At 58.0% G+C, this 23,344-nt stretch overlaps 1 protein-coding gene across 2 annotated transcripts in view; it reads left to right on the top strand.

Moving 5' to 3' along the window:
- PDE2A (phosphodiesterase 2A) overlaps window positions 1-21,488 on the top strand; it is a 65,086-nt gene extending 43,598 nt beyond the window's left edge. For both annotated transcript variants that reach the window (XM_079930142.1, XM_079930143.1), the window contains 27 exons: window positions 130-239; window positions 977-1,032; window positions 6,324-6,383; window positions 6,991-7,144; window positions 7,299-7,351; window positions 7,535-7,609; window positions 7,711-7,752; window positions 8,286-8,354; window positions 8,608-8,738; window positions 11,372-11,483; window positions 12,179-12,218; window positions 12,361-12,424; window positions 12,865-12,937; window positions 13,086-13,263; window positions 13,486-13,598; window positions 14,269-14,346; window positions 15,448-15,570; window positions 16,028-16,098; window positions 16,378-16,500; window positions 16,824-16,911; window positions 17,143-17,190; window positions 18,230-18,304; window positions 18,474-18,573; window positions 18,831-18,943; window positions 19,333-19,371; window positions 19,507-19,613; window positions 19,951-21,488. In XM_079930142.1, the coding sequence (XP_079786268.1) occupies window positions 130-239; window positions 977-1,032; window positions 6,324-6,383; window positions 6,991-7,144; window positions 7,299-7,351; window positions 7,535-7,609; window positions 7,711-7,752; window positions 8,286-8,354; window positions 8,608-8,738; window positions 11,372-11,483; window positions 12,179-12,218; window positions 12,361-12,424; window positions 12,865-12,937; window positions 13,086-13,263; window positions 13,486-13,598; window positions 14,269-14,346; window positions 15,448-15,570; window positions 16,028-16,098; window positions 16,378-16,500; window positions 16,824-16,911; window positions 17,143-17,190; window positions 18,230-18,304; window positions 18,474-18,573; window positions 18,831-18,943; window positions 19,333-19,371; window positions 19,507-19,613; window positions 19,951-20,161 (2,506 nt within the window). In that variant the 3' untranslated portion in view covers window positions 20,162-21,488. The remainder of the gene's footprint in view (window positions 1-129; window positions 240-976; window positions 1,033-6,323; window positions 6,384-6,990; window positions 7,145-7,298; window positions 7,352-7,534; window positions 7,610-7,710; window positions 7,753-8,285; window positions 8,355-8,607; window positions 8,739-11,371; window positions 11,484-12,178; window positions 12,219-12,360; window positions 12,425-12,864; window positions 12,938-13,085; window positions 13,264-13,485; window positions 13,599-14,268; window positions 14,347-15,447; window positions 15,571-16,027; window positions 16,099-16,377; window positions 16,501-16,823; window positions 16,912-17,142; window positions 17,191-18,229; window positions 18,305-18,473; window positions 18,574-18,830; window positions 18,944-19,332; window positions 19,372-19,506; window positions 19,614-19,950) is intronic.
- The last annotated feature ends 1,856 nt before the right edge of the window (window positions 21,489-23,344 follow it).

Raw genomic sequence — 23,344 nt, 5'->3', positions numbered from 1 at the left:
ACCCTGCATTGGGTCAACTTGTCCAGATCCTCTCAGATGTTCAGGGTTCAGCCCACTGTGTGTCCCCAGGCTGGGGCCTGTTCCTCTTTGATCCAGGGACTGAGAGGTAGAATCATATCCTCTTTTCAGAGAGGCTGTGATCTCCCGGAAGCGGCTGGGCTGCAATGGACTGGGCCCCTCGGACATGCCTGGGAAGCCCTTGGCCAGGCTGGTGGCTCCACTGGCTCCTGACACCCAAGGTAAGGGCTGGGAGCTGGGCAGGGGCAGGGAGGGACTGTGGCCCCTGTCCCTGTCTGCATCTCTCCGTCTCCTGCTTTCTCTTGCTCTGTGTCTCTAGCACACCTGCCATCTAATTCTCTCTCTGTTGTGCTATTAACCTCTCTGAGCCTCAGTTTCCTGATCTGTAAAGTGGGAACAACAGAACCTACCTTGATGGGGTGTTGCTTGTGCTGGTTGTTAGATGGGCTGTAGTTGTCATGCTCTCTCTGTCACTGTCTGTTTTTCTTTCTCTTCCTCTCCATGCCCCCTGTCCGCCATGTCTCTCTGCCTCGTGTCTCAGTCTCTCTAGGTCTCTGTCCTCTGTCTCGATGTGGAAAGTGCACAAGACTGGGAGTCAGGAGACCTGACTTGCTGTGTGATCTTGGGCAAGTCACTTCCCCTTTCTGGACCTCAGTTTCCCAATCTGTAAAATAGGGGTGCTCAGCCTTACCTGCCTCCCTCCATCCCAGGGTTGCTGGGAGGATCACGAGAAAGTTGTCAAGTGAGGGGGTTTCCTTCTATGCAGGGGTCGTTGCTGTGGTCATTGTTTTCACTGCCTCAAGACCCATCTCTCTGTCTCTCCGGGTCTCTGGGTCTCTCTGTGTCTCTGTCCTGGCCTCTGTCTGTCTGTGTCTTTGTCTCCCTCCCTGGGTCCTTGCTCAGTATCTCTGAGCCTCACTGGCCCCGCAGGACCACCTCATTGCCCTCTCCCCCTCAGTGCTGGTCATACCGCTGGTGGACAAGGAGGCCGGGGCTGTGGCAGCAGTCATCTTGGTAAGAGCAGTTGTGGGTAGGATGGGGGAGAGGAGAGCAGGGGAGGGAGCAAGGGAGAGAGCACTGGATGGAGCCCCACTGGTGTGTGTGTGTGTGTGTGTGTGTGTGTGTGTGTGTGTGTGTGTGTGTTGAGAGTAGCATGCTGGGCTGGAGCTGGGGAAAATGGGGGTCTGGGAGGAGCCCTCTGCCCCACCTTGAATGGGCAGAATGAAGCCGCGGGCCCAGTCAGCAACTTGCGGAAGGATGCCCCATCTGGACTCTTACCACCGCGGAGCCCTTGAAACAGCCCTGACCCTACTTCCTCTTTGGTATCCTCCAGGATGGGTTGGGGGCAGTGTCCCAAGAGGGCACGAATGCAGCGAGGTGGGAAAGGACTGAGGAGGGATGGGCAGGTATGACACCGACAGAGCCAGTGTGGGAAAGTCAGTCAGAGAGTGGGGTCGCTGGAGCTAGGCGGCTTGAGGAGAGAAGGCCCACGGGGCAGGGCTCCTGGGAAGGCACCCAGCCCCAGCCAGACCTATGTCCGAGGCTGGGACAGACGCCAGGCAACGGGGCGGGCTTCCTGGGGTGGGTGACAGAGGGGCAGGGGCCTCAGCTGGAAGGGGGGAACCCTAAGTGGGGGGAGTTGGGCGGGCAATCGGGCCAGGGCGCCCCCCTGCTGCTCCCTCGCCGAGCTCCCCGCTTTGGGCTCCCCCATGGGGTTGGCCGAGCTTTGCGGAGTCCGGGTTCTGAGGTTCTTCAGTCTCTCCTCCCGTGTGGAAGTGGGCGCTCAAAATCTTTGTCCAGTCCTAAGAACCGAAGGGTTAGCGCCCCCAAATCGCCCTCACTGGGGATCGACTTCCGCGGAGGCGGCCGCCTCCCCAAGCAGGGGCGCGGACAGATAAATGAGCCAGTCTCGGTGCGCCCGCGGCGGGGGCGGGGGGGGGGGGGACTCCTCCCAACCTCATTAAAACGGAATTAAAGATTTCCGAGGCGCCTGACCTTTCCCCAGCTGCTGGCGGGGGAGGGCGGTGGGCGTGGGGGGCGGCCGCGGGGAGAGGAGAGGAAGGAAGGGATACTTACTTGGCTTGGTCTCCTCGGCGCCCATCTGCCTGATTGAGGGGGATGCGGCCCCCTTGGTTTCTCCCGAAAGCTCCTCCCCCACCCCCAGCTTCTGTTCCCTGAAGGGAACGGATCTGCTGTTGGCACCGCGTTCTCAGCGCAGCTTCACTCCCTCCTTTGGTCCCAGTCTGTACCAGAGCTGGTGGCTTGGAGGAGGACTGCATTCGTGCCCTCACTGTGCAGAGGTGCGCCGTGGTAGGCAGTGACTTGGTCGCCCACCTCTGTTGACGGAAAGGGGGCTGGGGGTGCCAGGTTCCTAGAAGGACCTCCTGTGCTGGGGCTGCGAGGGCTGGGTCAGTAAGGAAGCAGCCCCTGCAATGGGAAGATGCTTGGAAGGTTGTCTTGTGGGCAGGAGGATGGTCGTTGTGACCATTGTTCACCGTGGCTGAGGTCTGGCCGGGAGTCCAGGCTTCAGCCTTCTCCTGGGGGTAGGAAAGGCGTGTGTGTGTTGGGAAGAGGAAGGGTCAGATCAGTTGAACTTACCCCACCCTAGCAAAACTCTGCTCTGGGCCCTGTCCCAGGACAGGTGCTGGGGCAGAGAGAGGAGTCGGACCCATTTCTGCCTTCTAGAAGCTCAGTCTGGGGGAAGGCAGGGTCACCTTCAGACCACCACTGGCCAAATGAAAGAATGCTGCCAGCAGGAGCTCTAGTGGCAGAGGCTGGAGCAGCAGGAGGTGCCTCACAGCGCAGACAGCATTTGAGTGGGACTCTGGGACACAGGTAGGGGGTGAACAGGCAGAGAAGAAGGAGACGGGTATTCTCAGCAGAGGGCCCAGCATGAGCAGAGGCAGGGTGGTGGAGTGCTGGGGGAAGAGTGTGATCCCGGCAAGGCTGAGAAGGGGGGTGCATGCTGGTGAGCAAGATGCTACCTGTGGCTTTGGCTGCCAAGAGAAGCTCCCGATTACTGTCCCCTCACCTTCTCAAATACCCTGGGCAGTGAAGAGCTCTTGAAATGTATTTGGATTGTTTGCCATCTGCCTCTCCTCCAAGCCTGAGCCTTCCTACTCAAGTAGAAATGTTCTTCTGAGGGACACCCCCTCCCCGGTGCACACACATCTGATGGATCCCGTCCTGCTGCTCCACCCCCATGCTCCTGGGGCCACAGGATCTCACATCCTCTGAGAGGCAGCATAGGCAGCCCCAGACCTCCCAGCTGTTGCCAGATCCTGAGGACTGAGGGTCTAGAGGGGGAAAGGGGGTGCCACAGGACAGATCTCTTGGGAGGGCTGACTCACCAGCTCCTTCCTCAACAAGTCCCATTCCCCTCTCTGCTCTTGTATTCATCATCCCTCCATCCATCCACTCACCCAGCCATCAACTGAAAGCATATTTCTTGAGCACCACCAGGCACTGTGCACTGGTGCTTCAAACACAGCAGCAATGACCGAGACAGACCAGACGGGCCCTGCTTTCACAGACCGTCCAGTCTGGAGGGGTGGGCATGCTGGACATTAAACAAGTGAACAAAATAAACAGAGAATTGCAAATGATGGCAAGTGCTAGCAAGGAAACCAGCAGGCCCTGCAAGGACTGTTGGGGCCTGATAGAGATGGGGTCAGCGGAGGGCTCTCTGAGGAATATGCTGTCCTGTGCAGGGCTGCCTGGCTGAGCTCTGGGACTCTGCAGCTCGCAGATCAAGGTGCCTTAATTGCAGATTCTTCGTGTGGAAAGAGTCTTTGGCTCTGTGCTTCAATTATGGGATAATAAGTCCCTCTGAGGAGCAGGCAGCCCTTGGTCTCAGGCATTTGATGTGTGATTTGCGCCCACTCTTCCCCCGAGCTGTGCCTGCACCCCAGATCCTTACATGGGGGTGTGGTGTCCATTAGCCACGGTGAACTTGGTGAGGGTGGGGGGTGGGAGCTGTGCTGGGCTTTCAACCTTCTCTGCAGCTCCAGTGCCCACTCTTGAGTGCTCCCACTGGACCCCAGACCCGCCCCCTGGTTAGCAAGAGTAGGTGCAAGAGTATATTCTGTTGGTGAGAAGGGAGCCGTGTGTGTGCTGGTGATTGTGTTTGCATGTCGGTTGGGGGTGCGGGCAGAAGCATGTGCATGGCTCTCGGGTATGTGAACTCAAGTATCCTGTTTACAGGTATGAATGTGCACGTGTGGATGGCAGTCACTGTGGGTGTGGGTGCGTGGATGTCTTCGAGTCTGTGACTGCACTGTGTGTGTGTCTATGTGTGTGCAGGTGCGCACATGCCTGAGTATCTCTATGGGACAGTGAATGTATGAGTGTGTGTGTGTGTGTGTGAGTGTGTGTGTGTGTGTGTGTTGGGGGGCGCTAAAGGTCTCCATGAAGTGTGTAGTGTGTTTGTGCACATGCTGGGTAGGGATGGGCTGAGGCAGCCCAGGAGTGTGTGCACAGAGGGGTACGTCCAGTGGGTGGAGGAGGACTCCATGATTCCTTCCTTCCCTCCAACCCTCTGAGGCTCTCATTCAGTCTCCCAGCTCTGTACTGGGACCAGGCTATTTTGCCAGCCCAGGAAGTCCACAGCCCTAGAGAGGTCCCAACTTTCCCTTTTCCTGAGAGATGAGTCCAGGTGGAAAGAACAAGAAGGATGTCCTCCGCCGTCTACTAACAGTAAAATGCCCACATGTTTCTGTAAACCATATGCAAATGAACCATGCTCCCAGCGCCTTTCAACAACCTGTCTTATAGGAGTCATAGATGGAGCTTCATCCAGAGCTTAACCTTCAAACCACCCTTGGTGGCCCAGCCCTCTTCCAGGTCTTCCTGCCTCCAGTCTTGCTCCCCGCAACTCCCCCTACCTTGTAGACCATGGTCCGCAGACGCTAAAGCCTGCTGTGGATCCCCAGTATGATCAAGCTGAAGTCCAATTCCTTAGACTTGCACCCGCCCTGTGGTACCATGGACCGCACCACTGCCGGGGTCCTCAGCTCCCCATACCACCTACTACCCAGCACTGCCAGGACAGCCTCCCGCCTGCAATGTCGCCTCCGGGCTCTGCTTGTCTTCCCAGTTCTGGAAGGCCCCCAGGTGCCCTCCCCCTCTGAGCTTGCACAGCCTATAAGTTCCCACCCACTCAATCTGCCCTCTCCTTCTTCCTCAGGTATGAAGTTCTGCACCCCCTTCATCACATCCACCACTCCATCCCACCCCAGCCAGACTGTGAGCTTCCTGAGCACCTGCTGGTCTCCTCCTCTCCATCTGCTCCTGGCAGGGGACTTAGAGCAGAGGCGGGCAGGGGCTGCTGAGTGGGGAGGGAGGATGAAGGAGGGGACCCCAGTGCAAGCACTGTGGTGAGCCCTGCAGGTGGTGAGCAGCTCTGAGTAGGTGCCCAGGAAGCTGGTGACGCGGGTGGGGAGGCTTGCTGGCAGGGCCTGCAGTGCTCCCCCCTTCATTTCCCTCACCAAGCACCCAAGCAGGGCTGGGAGAAGGGACTTCACAGAGCATGAAAGATGGGCTGAGGGGATTCCAGGTGACTGACACGGGGAAGTTGGAGAGGGACAGGATGATGGGTGTGATGATGAGAAGGGATCTGGAGAAGGGAAGGTGTGGGCAGAGAAGGGGAGGGAGTGGGTGGTGCTGTCCCAACTCTGCCACTTTCTGCTCTGTGACCTTGGGCAAGTCACTCAAACTTTCTGGGCCTTGGTTCATCTGCAAGGTGGAAGCTTGCGTTACTTGTTGGTGAGAATCACATGCAAGGCAAAGCACCTTATCACTGCATTCATTCATTCCCTCATTCATCCTCCCAAGTGCTTTAGGCACAGCAGATGCATCATAAACGGTGGACCTCTTCCCCTACCCCAGACTTAGGGGCAGCTCAAATCCCAACTCAGAAAGGATGGAGCTGGGAGGCTGAGGCTAATACCACTGATTCCATAATCACGGCCTGAAGGGCTCCATAGACTGAGAGATGGAGAGGGGTCCAGGGTCACCCCGTTTCCCTCACTATACACCTGGATTGTGCTGTAGATGGAACAGTAGTTGAAAAGGCAGAGATCAGAAAAGTTCCACTTCTTTGGATTAGCCCTCGAAGGCTTCCTGGAAGAGGGGATTTTCCTGAAGCCATCTGCTTGGTCAGAGGATGGGCTTATTGAGGCCCACAGACTGGAGTGTGTATGTGTTGGTGGGGACAGGTGTGTGCCGGGCATGGGGAGGGCACTCTGGTAGAGACAAGAGGCTAGGGGAGGTAGGTCACAGCTGGTCCCCTTGTCACTCCCCTCCAGGTGCACTGTGGTCATCTGAGTGACAGTGAGGAGTGGAGCCTGCAAGCCGTGGAGAAGCATGTGAGTGGGGATAGGGCCGGGGTAGGATGAGGGCTGCTGAAGACCCTCATCACAACTGATGGGAAGATGATCTGGCCCGGGAGATGGACAGACCTGGGTTCCAGTCCACTACCTCTGGGCTGTGTGACCTGGAGCAAGTCACCTAACCTCTCTGAGCCTCAGTTTCACATCTGAGAATGAGGATAAGGATAGCACCGATCTACTGAGGGTACTGGTGAAATAAGGGGAGTCAAATATTTTGTTAATACTTAGGAAGGACTATCTACATAATGACATTGAGGCTCTTCCTGGAGATTTTATGATTTTGTGACTTTAACAAGAACTTACGACTCCCCGTGGGTGCTAGAGACGGAGAAATCTGACCCTGTTCTGCCTTGTAAGAGTCTGGGGGCTAGGCGTGGAGACAAACCCTGTACTTACCTGATCATGGACCGAGGGGCGCTCTGGGGGCAGTGGGAGTCCACAGGAGGGTGGAGCGCTGAGGGATGAGTTGTTTGGGACGCGGGTTGGGGGTGGGGGCGATGGGCACCGCAGGCAGAGGGAAGGGCTCGAGCAAAGGGCGATAAAGGTGGGGCGTGTGGCTTGCTGACCGCTCCGCCCGTTCCAGACCCTGGTGGCCCTGAAGAGGGTCCAGGCCCTGCAGCAGCGCGGGCCCAGCGCGGCCCCGGAAGCGGTCCAGAATACTCCAGAGGGGGCGGCGGGAGACCAGAAGGGTGGGGTTCCGTACACAGACCAAGACCGAAAGATCCTGCAGCTTTGCGGTGAGGACCCGGCTGGGGCAGGTCCTTGGGGGCGGGGAGGGGCGGGGTCGAACCTGGAAGGGAGGGGCCCATGGTGGGCGGGGCCTGAGGGTGGCGCGCACCCTTGGGGGATTCTGTGGGCCCTCTCTCTCTGACCCGCGCCCCGCCATTGCAGGGGAACTCTACGACCTGGATGCCTCTTCCTTGCAGCTCAAAGTCCTCCAATACGTGAGTCCCTGTGCCCCTCCTGGGACCAAGGTCCCTGTGAGCCGTCCATCTCAGTTCAGAGTCCCGTGTCCTGCCCCTCTTCTCTTCCCCACCTACCCGAGGAACCTCAAAAAGGCCAGAGGGTGGGGAGTGGGTTTGCTCCCAGATCCACGGTCAGCCTCTCGCTGTGTCCCTCCCTCTCAGCTGCAGCAGGAGACCCAGGCGTCCCGCTGCTGCCTCCTGCTGGTATCTGAGGACAGTCTCCAGCTTTCCTGTAAGGTGAGGGCCCAGGTCCACTGTGGAGCAGGGCGAGGGACCGGGGTCTCTGAGAGGAAAAACCCTGCCCATCCTTAACCAGTCCACCTCGCTCTGCCCATCAGGTGATTGGAGATAAAGTGCTGGAGGAAGAAATCAGCTTTCCGGTGAGTCCCGCACCCCCTGTGTGGGAGTCTGCAGAAGCAGTTAAAGTCGTCTAGGCTCTCCTGGGATCTGCCCAGAGAGATTGGGATCTGCTAGAATCTCTTGGAATGTGATGGAATTATCTGGATCTTGAGGTCTACTTAGAAATGTTGTGAGAGATCACAACCTCTCATGATCAGGAGCCATTAGGAGAAATCTCTCACAGTCTACAGAAAGACTCACCTGCGACCATGTCACTTCTGTTGGAGTATTTCTGGATTTGGCTCTCTTAGAATCTGTTAAGATCAGTGAGAATCCTTGGATTCTGCTTTCCTTTCTCCTAGTTAGGGAAGACCCTCAAGTCCTCCATAGGAGATTCTGGTCAAGAGCCTACTCCCCCACCCTCACCCCACCCTCACTCCTCAGTGTTGAATCCATCCACAGTTTGGACTGACTGAAGAGATAGTTGAAACTTCCAGACTTGGGGGGGAAGAGGTCTGACATCGCCTGATCTTGGGAAGAGCTGGGCCCTGACTGGCTCTCCTCACTCCCCCAGTTGACGATGGGACGACTGGGCCAGGTGGTGGAAGACAAGAAGTCTATCCAGCTGAAAGATCTCACCTCTGTAAGCCATGGCCTGGCTGGACTGGCGGGGAGCCAAGGGGAGAGCCCACTGCCCAGTCCCCAGGGCCAGAGTCTCTGGGCCAGGGCAGCCTAGGAATGGGGGGAGACAAGACTCCACCCCATGTCATAGCATTTCCCACCCTGCATGAGCCCTTCAGCCCCTCCTGTTGCAGAGTGTGGTGGAGGGCGGGGGAAGGAAGCATATTTCCTCCTTCCCTGCCCTGACTTGCCTCCCCCTTGCCTCCCCTTTGCAGGAGGATGTGCAACAGCTGCAAAGCATGTTGGGCTTCGAGGTGCAGGCCATGCTCTGTATCCCTGTCATCAGCCGGGCCACTGACCAGGTGGTGGCCTTGGCCTGCACCTTCAACAAGCTCGGAGGAGACTTGTGAGTCTGGGTGGAGTGATGTGGATCAGGAGACGGAGCCGAGAGGCCGGGCGGGGCTCGACTAGGGTAACAGCGCGGGAAGGGTACTGGGCAGGGAGTACTTACTATTCCAGCAGCGGTAGGTTGAATGGTTTGTGCAAGAGACTGTGAGATTATGGGAGCGATAGACCCTTGCCGCTGCTCCATTTTGACTTTGTAAAATCATGTTGCGGTCCAGGCGAGTTCCCCTTCTCTTTGCCCATTTCTTGCAGTTTGGATTATCCACTTTTTGCTACTGGCCTTTCCCCCACTTGCCATCCTTTGTTTTGGCATTTCTGCTGGGAACTGCCTGATGGAGGAGCGATGAGCTCTAGGGTGGGTGAACTCTCTGGGACCCGCAGAGCATCACCGACCCAGTGGACAGTGACTCAGGGAATAGGCATGGGGGCTGGGCTAAGCTGAGGGTCCTTAGAGGCATTGACAGGGCAGCTGTAGGAATCGTGTGAAACAGAGGGGTAAGCAGGACACACGGTCAGATAAACAAGCTTAGTCCATATCTCAAGAACTGAGGTCAGATTTGAGGCCTAGAAGTCGTATCATAGATTTCCTGTCCCACACCAACTCATTAATGGGTAGCAGCTGCCTGAAGCATTGTATTAGTTTAGTGAGAAACAGTGCTGGGATTGATCAGCCGTGCCTGTCCTGGGTGCAGCTTTAGGATGTGAATGCTGCCACACTTGGTCCAGCAGGCCTAGCAGTAGGGTGTAGTAGGCAGGTGAGGGGTTGCATTCTGATTCCAGGATGCAGAGAGATGCTGTCAAGATGCTTGGCCCCTGGGGCCCAAGCAAGCAGGCTGGGTTTGAGGGCTCGGACCTCCTGCAGGAAGTGGAGACTGGAGATGTTGGGACTAGAGAGTGTCAGAAGCCCAGGGATGGGGCCTGCAGGGGTGGGGCAGAGATCTGGGTGTCAGAGATCTGAGTAGCAGGACCTGCCAGCATGGAGCTCTATTGGCAGTTGGATGGGCCTGGGAAAATAAAGACAGGGACAAGGCAGAACCTGCTGAGGCAGCGGGGATGTAGGATCTGTGTCATTTGTCCCATCCTAGTGGTGGGAGCATTTGTGCCATTCAATAAACACACATTGAGTGCCTACTGTGTCTGGCCCTCTGCTCCCAGAGGGGAGGGTCCAGCAGGGTTTGTGACCTCTGGCTGCTGGCTGAGGTGGCCCTGGACCTGGAGGAGAGGTGGTATCAGAAGGGAAACGAGATGGGGACTTGGTGACAGCCCTGAGGCCCAGGGCAGGGGCAAGATCATCTCTGGGTTCCACATATTTCAGGGACTGAGTGCTGAACAACTACATGAGCCAAGGTGGCGCTCAGCTCAGAGCAGACACTGCAGAGAAGCTGCCTGGAGCCCAGAGAGAAGGGACTCCAGAATCCCTTTAGCTGGGAGTGCGATAGGGCGGGTGGCAGGGGCAGAGGTACAGTTACGACATTGAGCAAACACTTTCCAAATATCTCCCCTGTACCAGGCTCTGTATTAGGGGATGATACAGTCATGGTCCCTGGCTTCAAGGCTTGATGTTTATTTTTAGGGCGTAGAGGGAGGAGGGTGGGAAAGGTATTCTAGGCAGAGCGAACAGTGTGGGAAAAAGCATGAAGGTGTGAAAGAGCCTGAGGTTTTCTCAGAACGATGAGGATCTTACTGTGGCTGAAGCTGAGAGACGCCCATAGAAGAGGGGAGAGAGGTGGGTGGGACTGGATGGAGAGGGCTCAAATGCCACGAGAAGGAAGGTGGGCAGACAGACACAGGGTGGTGGGGCCTGGGGTCTGGATCCTAATCACTGGACGGCGAGCACGCGTGGAGGATACCCCGGCAGAGAGGAGCACTGAAGGCAGCCCCCAAATGGGGAAGGGACTAGGCAGGGAAATCTGGGGGCTGAGAAATGGTCAGAATCTCTGAGGAATGCTGCATCTCTCCATGATCCCCATCCGGAGAGGCTTACCCACGTCCCCAGCCCAGGTCCTGCCTCCAGCTTGGTCCATCCAGTCCCACCAAGCTCCCTGGTGACAAATCATCTGGTGACCCCACTGAATGACCTCCTCAGGATTTGGGGCTGATCTTGTCCGTTGTGAGCCAGCTCCATGAATCTGATGGGCACTGCCCTGCCCACAGCACCATAGGACTTGTGGAGGCACCAAATCGGGGCCTGCAAAGTGCAGGGAGGAGGGTAGGACAGTGACAGGAGCTGGAAAAGACAGGGCAGTGCCACCGCCCCTCCCTGAGGCTGGAGGGGCCCCTGGAGAAGAGCAGAACACCCAGCCCCAGTCTGAGGGAGGAGACTCAACCTCAGTCTGGGTAAGTCTAAAGTCAGAGGAGGGAGACATGGCTCTGGCTTCGAGAAGCAATAGTCTGAGGAAGAAAACACATTTTGGTCAGAGGAGGATTAGAACTCCCCCACCCCGCTCAGGAGCCCCCAGTCTGAGGGGGAAGCTGGCCCAAGCCACCTGTGCGGTAAGCAGCCCCAGCAGAGGAGAGTGAGTTTGCTGGTGGATTTCCAAGTGGGCTTCCTGGAGGAACGGAAGTAAGGCAGAATGGGGTAAGCAGTCTGTGGTCTGTCCCTCTCCGGTGACCCCCGCCACCCCACCCTGCCAGATTCACAGACCAGGATGAGCGTGTGATCCAGCACTGCTTTCACTACACCAGCACGGTCCTCACCAGCACCCTGGCTTTCCAGAAGGAGCAGAAGCTCAAGTGTGAGTGCCAGGTGAGTGGCGCCTCTCTCGGAGACCACGTCGCCCAGCTCTCAGCTCCAGAGAGTCAGCCACAAGGGAAAAGCCCATGTCTTTGGGGGCTGGTGGCAGGGAGACTACCTAGGCTCTGGCGGCCTCTTAAAGAGGGAGGACAGGGCTCCCCTGGTGGCGCAGTGGTTGAGAGTCCGCCTGCCGATGCAGGGGACACGGGTTCGTGCCCTGGTCCGGGAGGATCCCACATGCCGCGGAGCGGCTGGGCCCGTGAGCCATGGCCGCTGAGCCTGCGCGTCCGGAGCCTGTGCTCCGCAACGGGAGAGGCCACAACAGTGAGAGGCCCGCGTACCGCCAAAAAAAAAAAAAAAAAAGAGAGGGAGGACAGTAGCTCTTCAAGACGGCACCTCTGGCTGCAGGCACTGTATGCGATCGCCCTCTAGTGTTCAGATTGGACATCACCGCAACAGCTGGGGGGCTAGAGCTGGAGGTGCATGCGCACCTCAGACTCAGGATGTCTGTGCACCCTCACTGGGGCTATTCCTCCCACTCCTTCACTTAGTAGCCAAATGATATAATTAGACTCTGCCAGTCTCCAGTCTGTCCAGAGAGCCCTAGGGGAGGAATGAGAAGACCCTGGAGCTGATGGAGGCAGGGGGCTGGAGAGGGTGACCCCCTGCAACCTGATTCCCTGTGATTTCCATTTTCTCCATTCCAGGCTCTTCTCCAAGTGGCAAAGAACCTCTTCACTCACCTGGGTGAGTGCACTGCCCTCCTTCATACCTGGCTGTGGGGTGGGAGTTGGGGGGTGGCAATTTGAGGAGGGGAGGTGGGAGGGCTTGGCCTCTCAGCACTCCGGCCTGGTCTCACCACTGTTCCCCATGCTTCTTGCTCCCACAGATGACGTCTCTGTGCTGCTCCAGGAGATCATCACAGAGGCCAGAAACCTCAGCAATGCTGAGATGTGAGTGAATCCACCCCGGGGTGGGGCGAGAGAGGCCTTGGGCCTCAGTAACGACCTCTTCTTTCCTCCGCTCTTTTTTTCCCCTCCATTGTCTTCTTGTGGGACCCCTTCACGTTTTCTGTGATTCTTTATTTCATGCCTGTGACTCTCACTAGACTGTGACAGCAAGTGACAGCAGGGGTGGGGCTTACTTTGCTGGCCATGGGTCCTCAGCTCCTAACACAGTGCCTGGTACAGAGTAGGTGCCACAAAAAAAAAAAAAAAAAAAAAAATCATCGATCCGGACTGATGTCTGGAGTCAGCCAGCTCTGAGGAGAGTCTCTCTCTCCAGGCCTCAAAATCCAGGCTTTGCCTCTAGTCGTGAGATTTGAGGGGTGGCAGGAGAGGGGTGGCGGGAGAGGAGTGTCAGGGCTCTGTGGACCAAAGCCATCTCTCCACAGATGCTCTGTGTTCCTGCTGGATCAGAACGAGCTGGTGGCCAAGGTGTTCGATGGGGGCGTGGTGGATGATGAGGTGAGGCAGGGCCTTGAGGAGGGAGGGTGTGGCCGTGGTCCTGGGGGCCGGGAGTACGCAGTGGGCGCTGTGGAGCAGGCCCGATGGTTGATGGTCCGCTCTGTGACCGGCCACCAACTTCCTCTCTACGCCATCCCTGGCCCGGCAGAGCTATGAGATCCGCATCCCGGCCGACCAGGGCATCGCGGGCCACGTGGCGACCACGGGCCAGATTCTGAACATCCCGGACGCGTACGCACACCCACTTTTCTACCGCGGTGTGGACGACAGCACCGGCTTCCGGACGCGCAACATTCTCTGCTTTCCCATCAAGAACGAGAACAAGGGTGCGTGGTCCTGGCGGCTCCGGGAGGAGGGGCGGGGCGGGGCCTGAGCAGGATGGGGCGGAGCCGAGCGGACGTTCCACAAGCCTTCTCCACCACCCTAGTGTCCCTAAGCCGAAGGGATGGGTTTTCCCAAATACGTGATGTCCCTTGAGGACACCCTGGGAGGGCAGATCTCCGTCGGACACATCCACTGGTTCATCCTAGCCCTTCTTTGGTCCCCAGAGGTCATCGGTGTGGCCGAGCTGGTAAATAAGATCAATGGACCATGGTTCAGCAAGTTTGACGAGGATCTGGCGACAGCCTTCTCCATCTACTGTGGCATCAGCATCGCACATGTGAGGAGGACAGGGGCGTGCAGGACCCTCTGTTCTCTCCACATTGGCTCTCCTTGCTCTGTCCAGACGGGTCCGTGCCCTGCCCTGGGGCTCAGAGCCCTGCTGCTGGGTTGCTCTGCAATCTTCAGTACCTACTGGTCACCTCTGGCTTCAGTTTCCCATCAGAAAATCAGAGATACTACTTCCTGTCCTGTACAGTTAGCCTCCCAGGACTATGGGAGGTCTGTTTTATTTCCCTCCGTTCTCTGGAAGCAACCTCAACCCAAGCTCCTGGTTATTCTTTTTGGGATATGTTGGGTCTCATTGTCCAGAGCTGGCAGCTCTGGCCCAGGAATCCAACCCCTAGGCCCCCAACGCTGTCCCCCTTCCTTGCTTCTGTCTCTCTGTTGTGGGCCTCAGGTTCCGTCACTGAAGCCTGGGGCAAGCTCAGGAGAGTGTGCCAAGTGCCAGCTCAAGTGCTAAGAGGCACTGGGAAGGAGGGGCAAGGGGAGGTCTGGATGAAAGTTGGAGGGGCCCCCTGCTCTGGGCTGGAGCTTGAAGGCTCAGACTGGGCCCAGCATGGGACAGGAAGGGGGCAGGGGTTCTATCTGATCCCTTTGTCCCAGTCCTGGACATTCTGAGATTTCACAGCCACCTTGCCTGAGCCCCATCTTTCCCTCTCTCCCCCCAGTCCCTCCTATACAAGAAAGTGAATGAGGCCCAGTATCGCAGCCACCTGGCCAACGAGATGATGATGTACCACATGAAGGTGAGCCCTGCATGGAGCTTCTGCCCTCCTTTTCAGGGCCCCAGGGTCCCCTGTAGCCCACGTTTTCCTCCCCTGCCTCCCCAAATCCTCAGGCGCCCAAGACAGGCTGGGCTTTCTTATCATCCTCTCTTGAATATAAGAAGATAGACCCAGGGCTCCCCTGGTGGCGCAGTGGTTGAGAGTCCGCCTGCCGATGCAGGGGACACGGGTTCGTGCCCCAGTCCGGGAAGATCCCACATGCCGCGGAGCGGCTGGGCCCGTGAGCCATGGCCGCTGAGCCTGCGCGTCCGGAGCCTGTGCTCCACAACGGGAGAGGCCACAACAGTGAGAGGCCCGTGTACCGCAAGAAAAAAAAAAAAAAAAAGGAAGATAGACGCAGAGCAATGCCTCGCCTTTTGCTCTGCTGCTCTTCTTCGGGGCAGCTGGCCTTCAAAGCAGTTTCTGGTTCAGCCCCAAGGCTGGCAGCACTACTTAGCCCAGGGAAGAATTGGTTCAGCCAGGTGTTCCCAATGTCCAGGGATAATTCCCATCCTGGGAATTACTGAAGGCTGGGAAGCCCACCCAGGGCCCTTCTGACAGATCCCTTAAATACAGTGGCCCTGCAGTCCTGGGCAGTCCCATTCCCAGACCTTGTGTTAGAAAAGCTGTCCCAGGCTTTACTTCAGAGTATGTGGTGGTCATTGTTCGTTTGAACATTCCTCTCATCTGTGTCTAAACCAAAGTGTCACAGACTTTGTGGCTACGGTCAAAGCTGTAGCAGGAAGGATTGAGGTTAGACTCTGGGATGGTCCTCCCAAAAGAAGGAATCTTTCATTTATTGTCCATGAAAGGCTACCTATGCTGCCATGAAGAGGTGTTCTCTGTCTTTGACAAGGACAGGCTGTTACAGATGAGGGTGGTCACTGGAAAGGAGGCATAGTAGGTGGGCTGAAGGATGGTGAGGGGACGGTGGTGTTCTCCTGCCCAGTGATAACCCATGGAGTGGATGGCCCGACTGGTGTGCATTCTGAGTGGGAGGTCCCCGCCACTGTGGGAAGTTGAGGTTGAAGACATTGGATTGGGTGGAGGCCATCTTCTAATACCCCGGCTGGTTCCCTCTAGGTCTCTGATGATGAATACACCAAACTTCTCCATGATGGGATCCAGCCTGTGGCTGCCATTGACTCCAATTTTGCCTGTTTCACCTACACTCCTCGCTCTCTGCCCGAGGATGACACCTCCATGGTGAGCTGGCCTGTCCCACTGGAATGTGGAGGTGGAGAGTGTACAGCCGGAGATTGAAGTTAGATGTGCATAGGAACTTCCTGGCAAGACAGAGTCATCAAAGAAGGCTATAGAGTCTCCTCAGAGATGGAGGGGGCATGCGGGCTGCCGGCACGGGCCACAGGGCCTTTCCGGGGCCAGGGGCTGGACTGGAACCAACGATGGCCTCAGGATTGGCACCTCCCTCCCTGTTTTTCTAAGATTTTGTGTGAACTTGGTTCCAAGAGTTCTTAGATGTCATATTTCTAAGTTCATGGCTCCGAGAGTGCTTGGCTCTACCGTTTTATAGTTCTCTAGTTTAGATCTAAAGTTCCAAGACTCCGAAATGTTGGAGGCTCCAAGAAGGGCCAAGGCTGGGGGTGGGGTGGCCCATCTTGAAACTGACGATCCTCTGATCCCGCCTTTCCACTCTCTCCAGGCCATCCTCAGCATGCTGCAGGACATGAATTTCATCAATAACTACAAAATTGACTGCCCGACGCTGGCCCGGTGTGTGTCCCCAGCCCTCCCCTCCGTGCAGGCAGCCCCATCTCTGCCTCCCTCCTAACTCTACTCTCACATCCATTGCCCCCTGCGCTCTGGGAAGGACTGTCTGAGGATGCCTAGGGGAGGCCCACTCTTGTGAGGGTGGGGGGGATCTGTGAGTGAGAAGCAGTTCACAGACACTGGGACCACAGGATAGGAAAGGAATGGGGCAGGGCAGAGCCTGGAGGGTTTCCTGGAGGAGGAGAGCCTGAGGCCCCTGTGCTGCCCTCTCCCCTCCCCCAGGTTCTGTTTGATGGTGAAGAAGGGCTACCGGGATCCACCCTACCACAACTGGATGCACGCCTTTTCTGTCTCCCACTTCTGCTACCTGCTCTACAAGAACCTGGAGCTCGCCAACTACCTCGAGTGAGTGACTGCACTTCCCCCCATCTGGTAGCTGGTGGGGTCCCCTTCCCTGGGACAGGGTGGCACCTCCTGTGTGGCAGGCTTTACACACACTGCCTCACGGGACCCTCTTAACAGCCCAGTTAGAAAGGTACGAGGCCCCTTTCCAAGAAGGGGACCCAGGTGTCCTGAGCTCCTGTCCAGGCGGTTCCTGGACATCTGCAGTCAAATACTCAACCACTGAGCTATTCCCCTTATCCTGGACGTCTCATCCAGCTGGCCCTCCTTTGAAAGTGTGGGGAGGCAGCAGTGGCTGACCTTTTCCTGTGTCTCCTCCCAACCAGGGACATGGAGATCTTTGCCTTGTTTATTTCCTGCATGTGTCACGACCTGGACCACAGAGGCACGAACAACTCCTTCCAGGTGGCCTCGGTGAGACCCTGCCCTCGTCACAGTGGGCACCCTCCCCGAGGTGTCTGGGAGTCTCCCCACTCCAGCCTGGGGAGAGGCGGGAGTTGGTGAGACCAGGAGCCAGTTTAGAGATGGGAGGAGGCTCTCCCAGGCTTTGGGAGATGGCGGGAGGCGCAGGGCAGTTCTGAACCCAATGTGGCAGCACTTGCCTCTGGATGTGAGGAGTGATGGACTTTTCTCGGGCTTTTCCAGAAATCTGTGCTGGCCGCGCTCTACAGCTCAGAAGGTTCTGTCATGGAGGTACCACCATTCTGCCCAATACCCCCGTTTCCACTGTCCCCTTAAAGCCAGTGACTTACTAAGTTAGACTGTGGCCCAGCTCGTCCCCCTCCCAAGCCCTGCTCCTCAGATAGGCTATGAGAGCTGCAGCCACCCCCAGGGCACGCCTGGCTCTTGTTCCCCGATGGGCTTGGAGGCGTGCAGGTGCGGCTGGGGGTATGAATCAGGCAGCAGGTTCCGCCTGAGCCCAGGTTTGCCGAGGGAGGACTTGCATTTAACATGTTTCTCTCTGCATGTCTGGGGACACCCTATGAAACCCCCTCCCCGCCCAGCCGGGCACGGGCTTCACTGCCATCATACTCAGCTTTGCCTTAGACTGATGTGGGTGGGTCTGCACGCCCGCGATGGGAGCTCCTGGGGGCAGGGACAGAATCGGGGACATCTCTGAGTTCCCTGCACCTGGCAGAGGGCTTGGCACAGAGTGGGAGTCAGACTTCCAAGCTCGCCTTGCCTCACGCGGACCCCGCAGGCCCCCTCCAGAGCTGCTCCCGCTTGCACACCCCCAGAGACGAGGGGCTCGCTTCCTCCTGGGAGGCATGGTGGCAGCCCTGCTTCTGCCCTCCATGCCCTGGGCTTACGTGCCCCTCCCCTGAGTGATAGCCCTTCAGCATCAGGAGACAGGGTCCTTGCCCTCGCCTTGTCACCGCCCTTCCTTGTCAGCACACAAATGCTGGCTGCATGAATTAGTGTCCAGGACTCCGAGGGATCATTTCGGAATCGTTCCAGCTTGAGAGGCCCTCAGAGCTTACCTTGTTGTGTCCCTCCATGTGACAGCTGAGGAATCCAAGGCTCAGAGGTGGCCAGGGACTTGCCCAGGGTCACAGAGAGGGTTGAAACAGAGTCCAGAAAGGGAACGGGCCCCGCACCCCCGACTCCCCAGTTCTGCCTGCTCAGCTCACCTTGGGGGCCGGGGCTGGGCCGGGCCTGCTCCCACTCTTGGGGTCAGTGAGGAGGGAAGCCCCCCACCCCAGCTGGACCCCCATCACTCCTCTCCCCCCAGAGGCACCACTTCGCTCAGGCCATCGCTATCCTCAACACCCACGGTTGCAACATCTTTGACCACTTCTCCCGGAAGGTGATGAGGCCGGGGGTGGGGCTGGGGGTGAGGAAGTGGGAGCTGGGAGCTGGCCTGAGACGGGAGAAGGAGTGAAGCCAAGGGGTGGAGGTTCCTGAGGTCTGGGGGCGAGGGTGGGGTGTCTGGCCAGAGGCCTTGACACCCTCCCGCACCCCTGGCCCTGGCCCAGGACTATCAGCGCATGCTGGACCTGATGCGGGACATCATCTTGGCCACAGACCTGGCCCACCACCTCCGCATCTTCAAGGATCTCCAAAAGATGGCCGAAGGTGCCTGCCTTTAGCCCAGGCCTCAGGGATGGGGAGGGACCACCAAGAGGGGGATTCGCCTGGAGAGCATCCCCAGGGGTTTAGATCCACCCCTTCTGGCATCAACCCAGCAGGCAGACCCAGCCCTACATCCCTGGCTCCCATCCAGGGTGCTGAATTCCCTGGACCACTTTGGGGTGGGCCCTGGGGCCTTGCCCTCCGAGAGAGGGTACCAGGATGCTGGGGCCCTCTCCTTGACCCCGTTCTCTCCCCAACAGTGGGCTATGACCGAACCAACAAGCAGCATCACAGCCTCCTTCTCTGCCTCCTTATGACCTCCTGTGACCTCTCGGACCAGACCAAGGGCTGGAAGACAACGAGGAAGATTGCAGTAAGTGCTGCCCCAGCCTGGGAAGGCGCAGGCTGTACTCCCTGCCTGGCTCTGTGTGGCTCCCGCAGCCTGAACACCCTCCCTGTGCTGAGCTCAGCCTGTGGGGGAGACAGGAACCTGGACCCCCTCAGGACGACAGGTGGGGAGATGCAGGGAGGGACATGGACTCACTGGGGGGGTCACTCATAGCAAATCAGTGGCTGGTGGAAGGTGGGCCAGAACCCAGCCACTCCTTCCCATCTGGGGCCCATCCCCCTGCCAGGCCGGACATGGTGAGGGCAGGTCCTGAGGTCACAGTGCCTCAGTTTGCCCCCTTGGGAATGGGCTGTGGAGGAGCGTGGGTGGATGGACCCCACTCACAGGAGGTAATGAGAGTGTTGACCTTTCAGGAGCTGATCTACAAAGAGTTCTTTTCCCAAGGAGACTTGGTATGTGGGGAGTGACAGCAGGGTATCCAGGTTGGGGGAGGGTTCCTAGCCTGGGCCCCGGGAGGGCTGGGTTAGCCTGATCCGGGTGCTTATGGAGGAAGGAGAGGGCCAGGCCTGACGACTTGATGCCTGCAGGAGAAGGCCATGGGCAACAGGCCGATGGAGATGATGGACCGTGAGAAGGCCTACATCCCCGAGCTGCAGATCAGCTTCATGGAGCACATCGCAATGCCCATCTACAAGTGAGCGATCTCGTGGGGCCTGCTAGGGACCCCAGCCAGGGACAGCAGGGTGGGTGGGATGGGGCTGGCTGTGGCTGTCACAGCAGACACAAGTGGTGGGCTGGCCTGGCTCTGCTCCAGCTCATCCACTCCCTGCCTCTGGGCACAACCTCTCCTGCTTTGCCCCTAAATGGGCCATTCACTTCATCCTTGGTCCCTTATGGAAAGAGACCGCCATGTTCTCCTTGTGCTTCCCGTCCTATGCCTCATACTCTTGTGGAAGTTTTACCTGTGGTCCAGCCTAATCTTTCTTGCTGCTCACAGTCTGACCTCTTACCCTGCGCCTTCACATCCCCAGGCTGCTGCAGGACCTGTTCCCCAAAGCAGCAGAGCTGTATGAACGTGTGGCCTCTAATCGCGAGCACTGGACCAAAGTGTCGCACAAGTTCACCATCCGCGGCCTCCCAAGCAACAACTCGCTGGACTTCCTGGACGAGGAGTACGAGGTGCCTGACCTGGATGGTGCTGGGGCCCCCATCAATGGCTGTTGCAGCCTCGATGCTGAGTGAGTCCCTCCTGGGACTCCTCTTCACCCAGGCCTCCTCCCACAACTCTCCACTGGCCTGGCCACATGCCCTGGGACCAGAGCCACGGGTCCTGGATTCTAGACCAGGACTTCCCATGTGACCCCGGGCAAGGCCGACCTTCCACGGCCTCAGCTTTCTCGTCTGTATAATGGAAGACTTCCAGCCTCACCAGGACTTTATTTGTCCTCTGAGAGCACAGGGATGACAATGAACAGTGCGCCCTGCTCTGCATCTCTGACCACACCTTGGCAAGTGCCCCCCCTCAGGCCACTCTTCCGAGGCAGCCTGGATGGTTTCTCCTGGGCCCCATTTCTGCCCCACCAGATCTGTGCCCTTTTCCTCTGAGGACACCCCCTGCCCCCCAGGATCCTCACGCAAGAAGGTGAGACATCTGAGTGGGCAGAGTGTGGGTCTTAGAGACAGTCATCAGCTTGGCTGGAGGACTAGAAATAGCGATGGGGCCACAGGTGGCCCTGAGGACTGCCACTGTACTTATAGTGGAGACTGGGACCTGGGGAGATGAAGGGGTCCCATAAGGAAGCTGCCAGGGGGGCAGCTCAGTGCTCTGGGAGAGGGGGCTCAGGAAGAAAGCAGGATAAGAACAGTGGGCAGGAAGGATCCCTGGGCTGGGAGGCAGGCCCATCATGGGTCAGCAGTGCTTCATCCTGGCTGTCCCTGGGCAAGTCCCTTCCCCTATCTGGATGAAACAGGAGGGTGAGACAATCCATTCTCTAAGACCCCTTTTAGATCAAAGTCCCCATAGCTCTGTGGAGTCCCAGGAGAGGCCATGGAGTGTCCCTGGACCCCTGGGGCAGAGAGCCGACACTGAGTCCCTCAGTGGCCTCCTGAGTGCACTCCCTTAGCCCGAGCCCCTCCTGCATTCCTGCAGCCAGAGGGGAACCTGGCCTCAGCCCTGGTAGGGCTTGTCTCCTCTTCAAGGCCATATCCACCTGTGCCCCGGGGCTAGGGAGACCCAATAGGGCTGGGCCTCTGGGGTCATCCCGGCTGCAGGTTCCTCCTTTCTCTGTTTTGTTCAGTACAGTGTTGTGGGCTGGGGGGAGGGGGCCACCTGCCTTACCTATTCTGAGCTGCCTTTAGAGAGATGCGTTTTTCTAGGACTCTGTGCAACTGTTGTATATGGTCCTGTGGGCTGACGGCTTTGTACATGAGAATAAATCTATTTCTTTCTACCAACCCTCCCCCACAGGGCTGTTTGCAGACTTTGTATGTGGGGTTGGAGGCGGGGGCGGGGAAACAGCCCTGGGGGAGGCAAATGCCTTTTAGAACTCTCAGGCTACTGGAGGTCCCACCCCTGCTGCCTAGCCCCTCTTCTGGGGGAGTCCTAGACCTGCTGGGGTATCCCCGGACCAGTCCTGTGACAGATAGTAGGGACTTAGGTGTGGATGGCAGATACAGAGGCCTGAGCATGGGGCAGCGATTGTGGACTGGAAAGCGAGAATTGAGGGGCTGAAGCAATCAAGGAGGCTGCCTAGAGGAGGTGACCTGGTGCTTCTCCTAGACCCTCTGTCTGCTGGCCTTCCTTAGTCATGAGTGCCCATACAGCCGAGGCCTGGGCCTCTGAACCCCCTCCGAGCCCCGGGGATGCCTGTCTGTGTCCCTGTAAATCCAGCCAGAGGGGTAACCTTGAGTCTGACTCTACCTCAGATACAGCGCTGGGTTGTGTCTGCGGGGTGGGTTCCCTGCTCTCCTGGCTGTGAGAGTGTTTGCTTCTGCACAGACAGAGAGGGGCAGGTCCCAGATTGGGGACCATGAGGAGGCTCTGACTGGCACAGTCTCCATACCCCACTCCCCACTTGCCTATACCCCTCCCATCTTCTATCCCTGTTCATCTCTCCCAGATCAGTAAAGGTTGGCATGTTAAGGGACTGAGCACTGGGCTCTCCTTTCCTAGGAGAGGGAGGGCTGGGAGGAGAGAGACAGGATCATCTTGAGACCACCCACAATGGCCCCAGGGTGCCAGCCGTGCCTTTGGGACCACAGAGCCTGTCTGCTTCTTCTGCCCCACAGTCTGTCATGCTTTGGAATCTGCTCCTCTGGGCTGAATGGTCCCAGGGCTCTAGCCTCCCCTTGGGGCCATGGGGTCCAGGCCCCTCCCCTGCCCAGCCCCTGTTTTGGGCTCCCCCAGTCTGTCTGCCCTCTCACAGCACAGGACCCAGGCTGACCAGTGGGCCCCCAGGTGGGGATGAATCAGTTCCTGGCCCAAAGCTGACACGGGAGGACTATTCTAATGGTGCCCAGCTGAAGCCAGCGTCGGTGCGGGCTGACATAGGTGCTCCTCTACCTGTGACCCCCAACCCTGAATGTGTGTGTGTGTGTGTGTGTGTGTGTCCTCTTCCACAAGCCTTTGGACAAAGTGGAAGCACATCCTGGGTACCCACCCCTGGGCCTTACTTCCCCTCCCTTGCATCTGCTGTCTCCAGCCCAGCAGTTCCTTGAGGACATTTAATCCCATTCGAGGCCCTCCCTCCTTGCCACCAAATTGAACAACTCACAACTATTTCCTCATGCACTCGGGACCCTACGCTGAGGCCCAGAGCTAAATTCATCCTTGTCCCTGGTCTGGAGGGTCTAACAGCCCGGTGGGGGAGACACAGGCCATGATACCTATGGTCCCAGGCAGGGGCCTGAGAAGAACAGCAAGGTTTGGAAGATGAGCAGGCATTTTCCTGCGGGCAAAGGGGGTTGGGCACCCCTGGGAGAAGGACCTGCTCCTACAAATGCACGGAGAAGGGGAGTGGAGTGGCTGGCACACAGGGAATGGAGACTTGGAGGGGGAGCCAAGGCCAGATCAGGGAGGGCCATGAATGCCAGGCTGTGGAGTTCGGCTTGATTTTGTGGGCAGCGGGGAGCCAGGGAAAGGTTTTCAGTGGGGAGTGGCTCAGACAAGCATTTTAGAAGCTCCAGCAGGAGGACAGAGCAAGGACTGGGCGGGAGAGGTTGGGCAGGGATCATTCTAGGGCGATGCTCCGTGCCCTGGGCGAGGCGAGGGAGGAGGCATTCAAGACACATTCGACCAATTGGATGGGGGTGAGGGCAGAGGGCGGACTGGCAAGTGCCCTGGAGAATGAGCTGGGAAACGAACCGGCTCGTGAGCAGCCCTGGGCAGCTTTTCAGCACCACCTTCACCGGCAACTGGGTGTTGGG

The sequence above is a fragment of the Stenella coeruleoalba genome (assembly GCF_951394435.1).
Source record: "Stenella coeruleoalba genome assembly, chromosome: 8".
Classification (NCBI taxonomy): Eukaryota; Metazoa; Chordata; class Mammalia; order Artiodactyla; family Delphinidae; genus Stenella; species Stenella coeruleoalba.
Note: the sequence above shows the minus strand (reverse complement) of the source record. Positions and strands in the feature narration are given on the sequence as shown.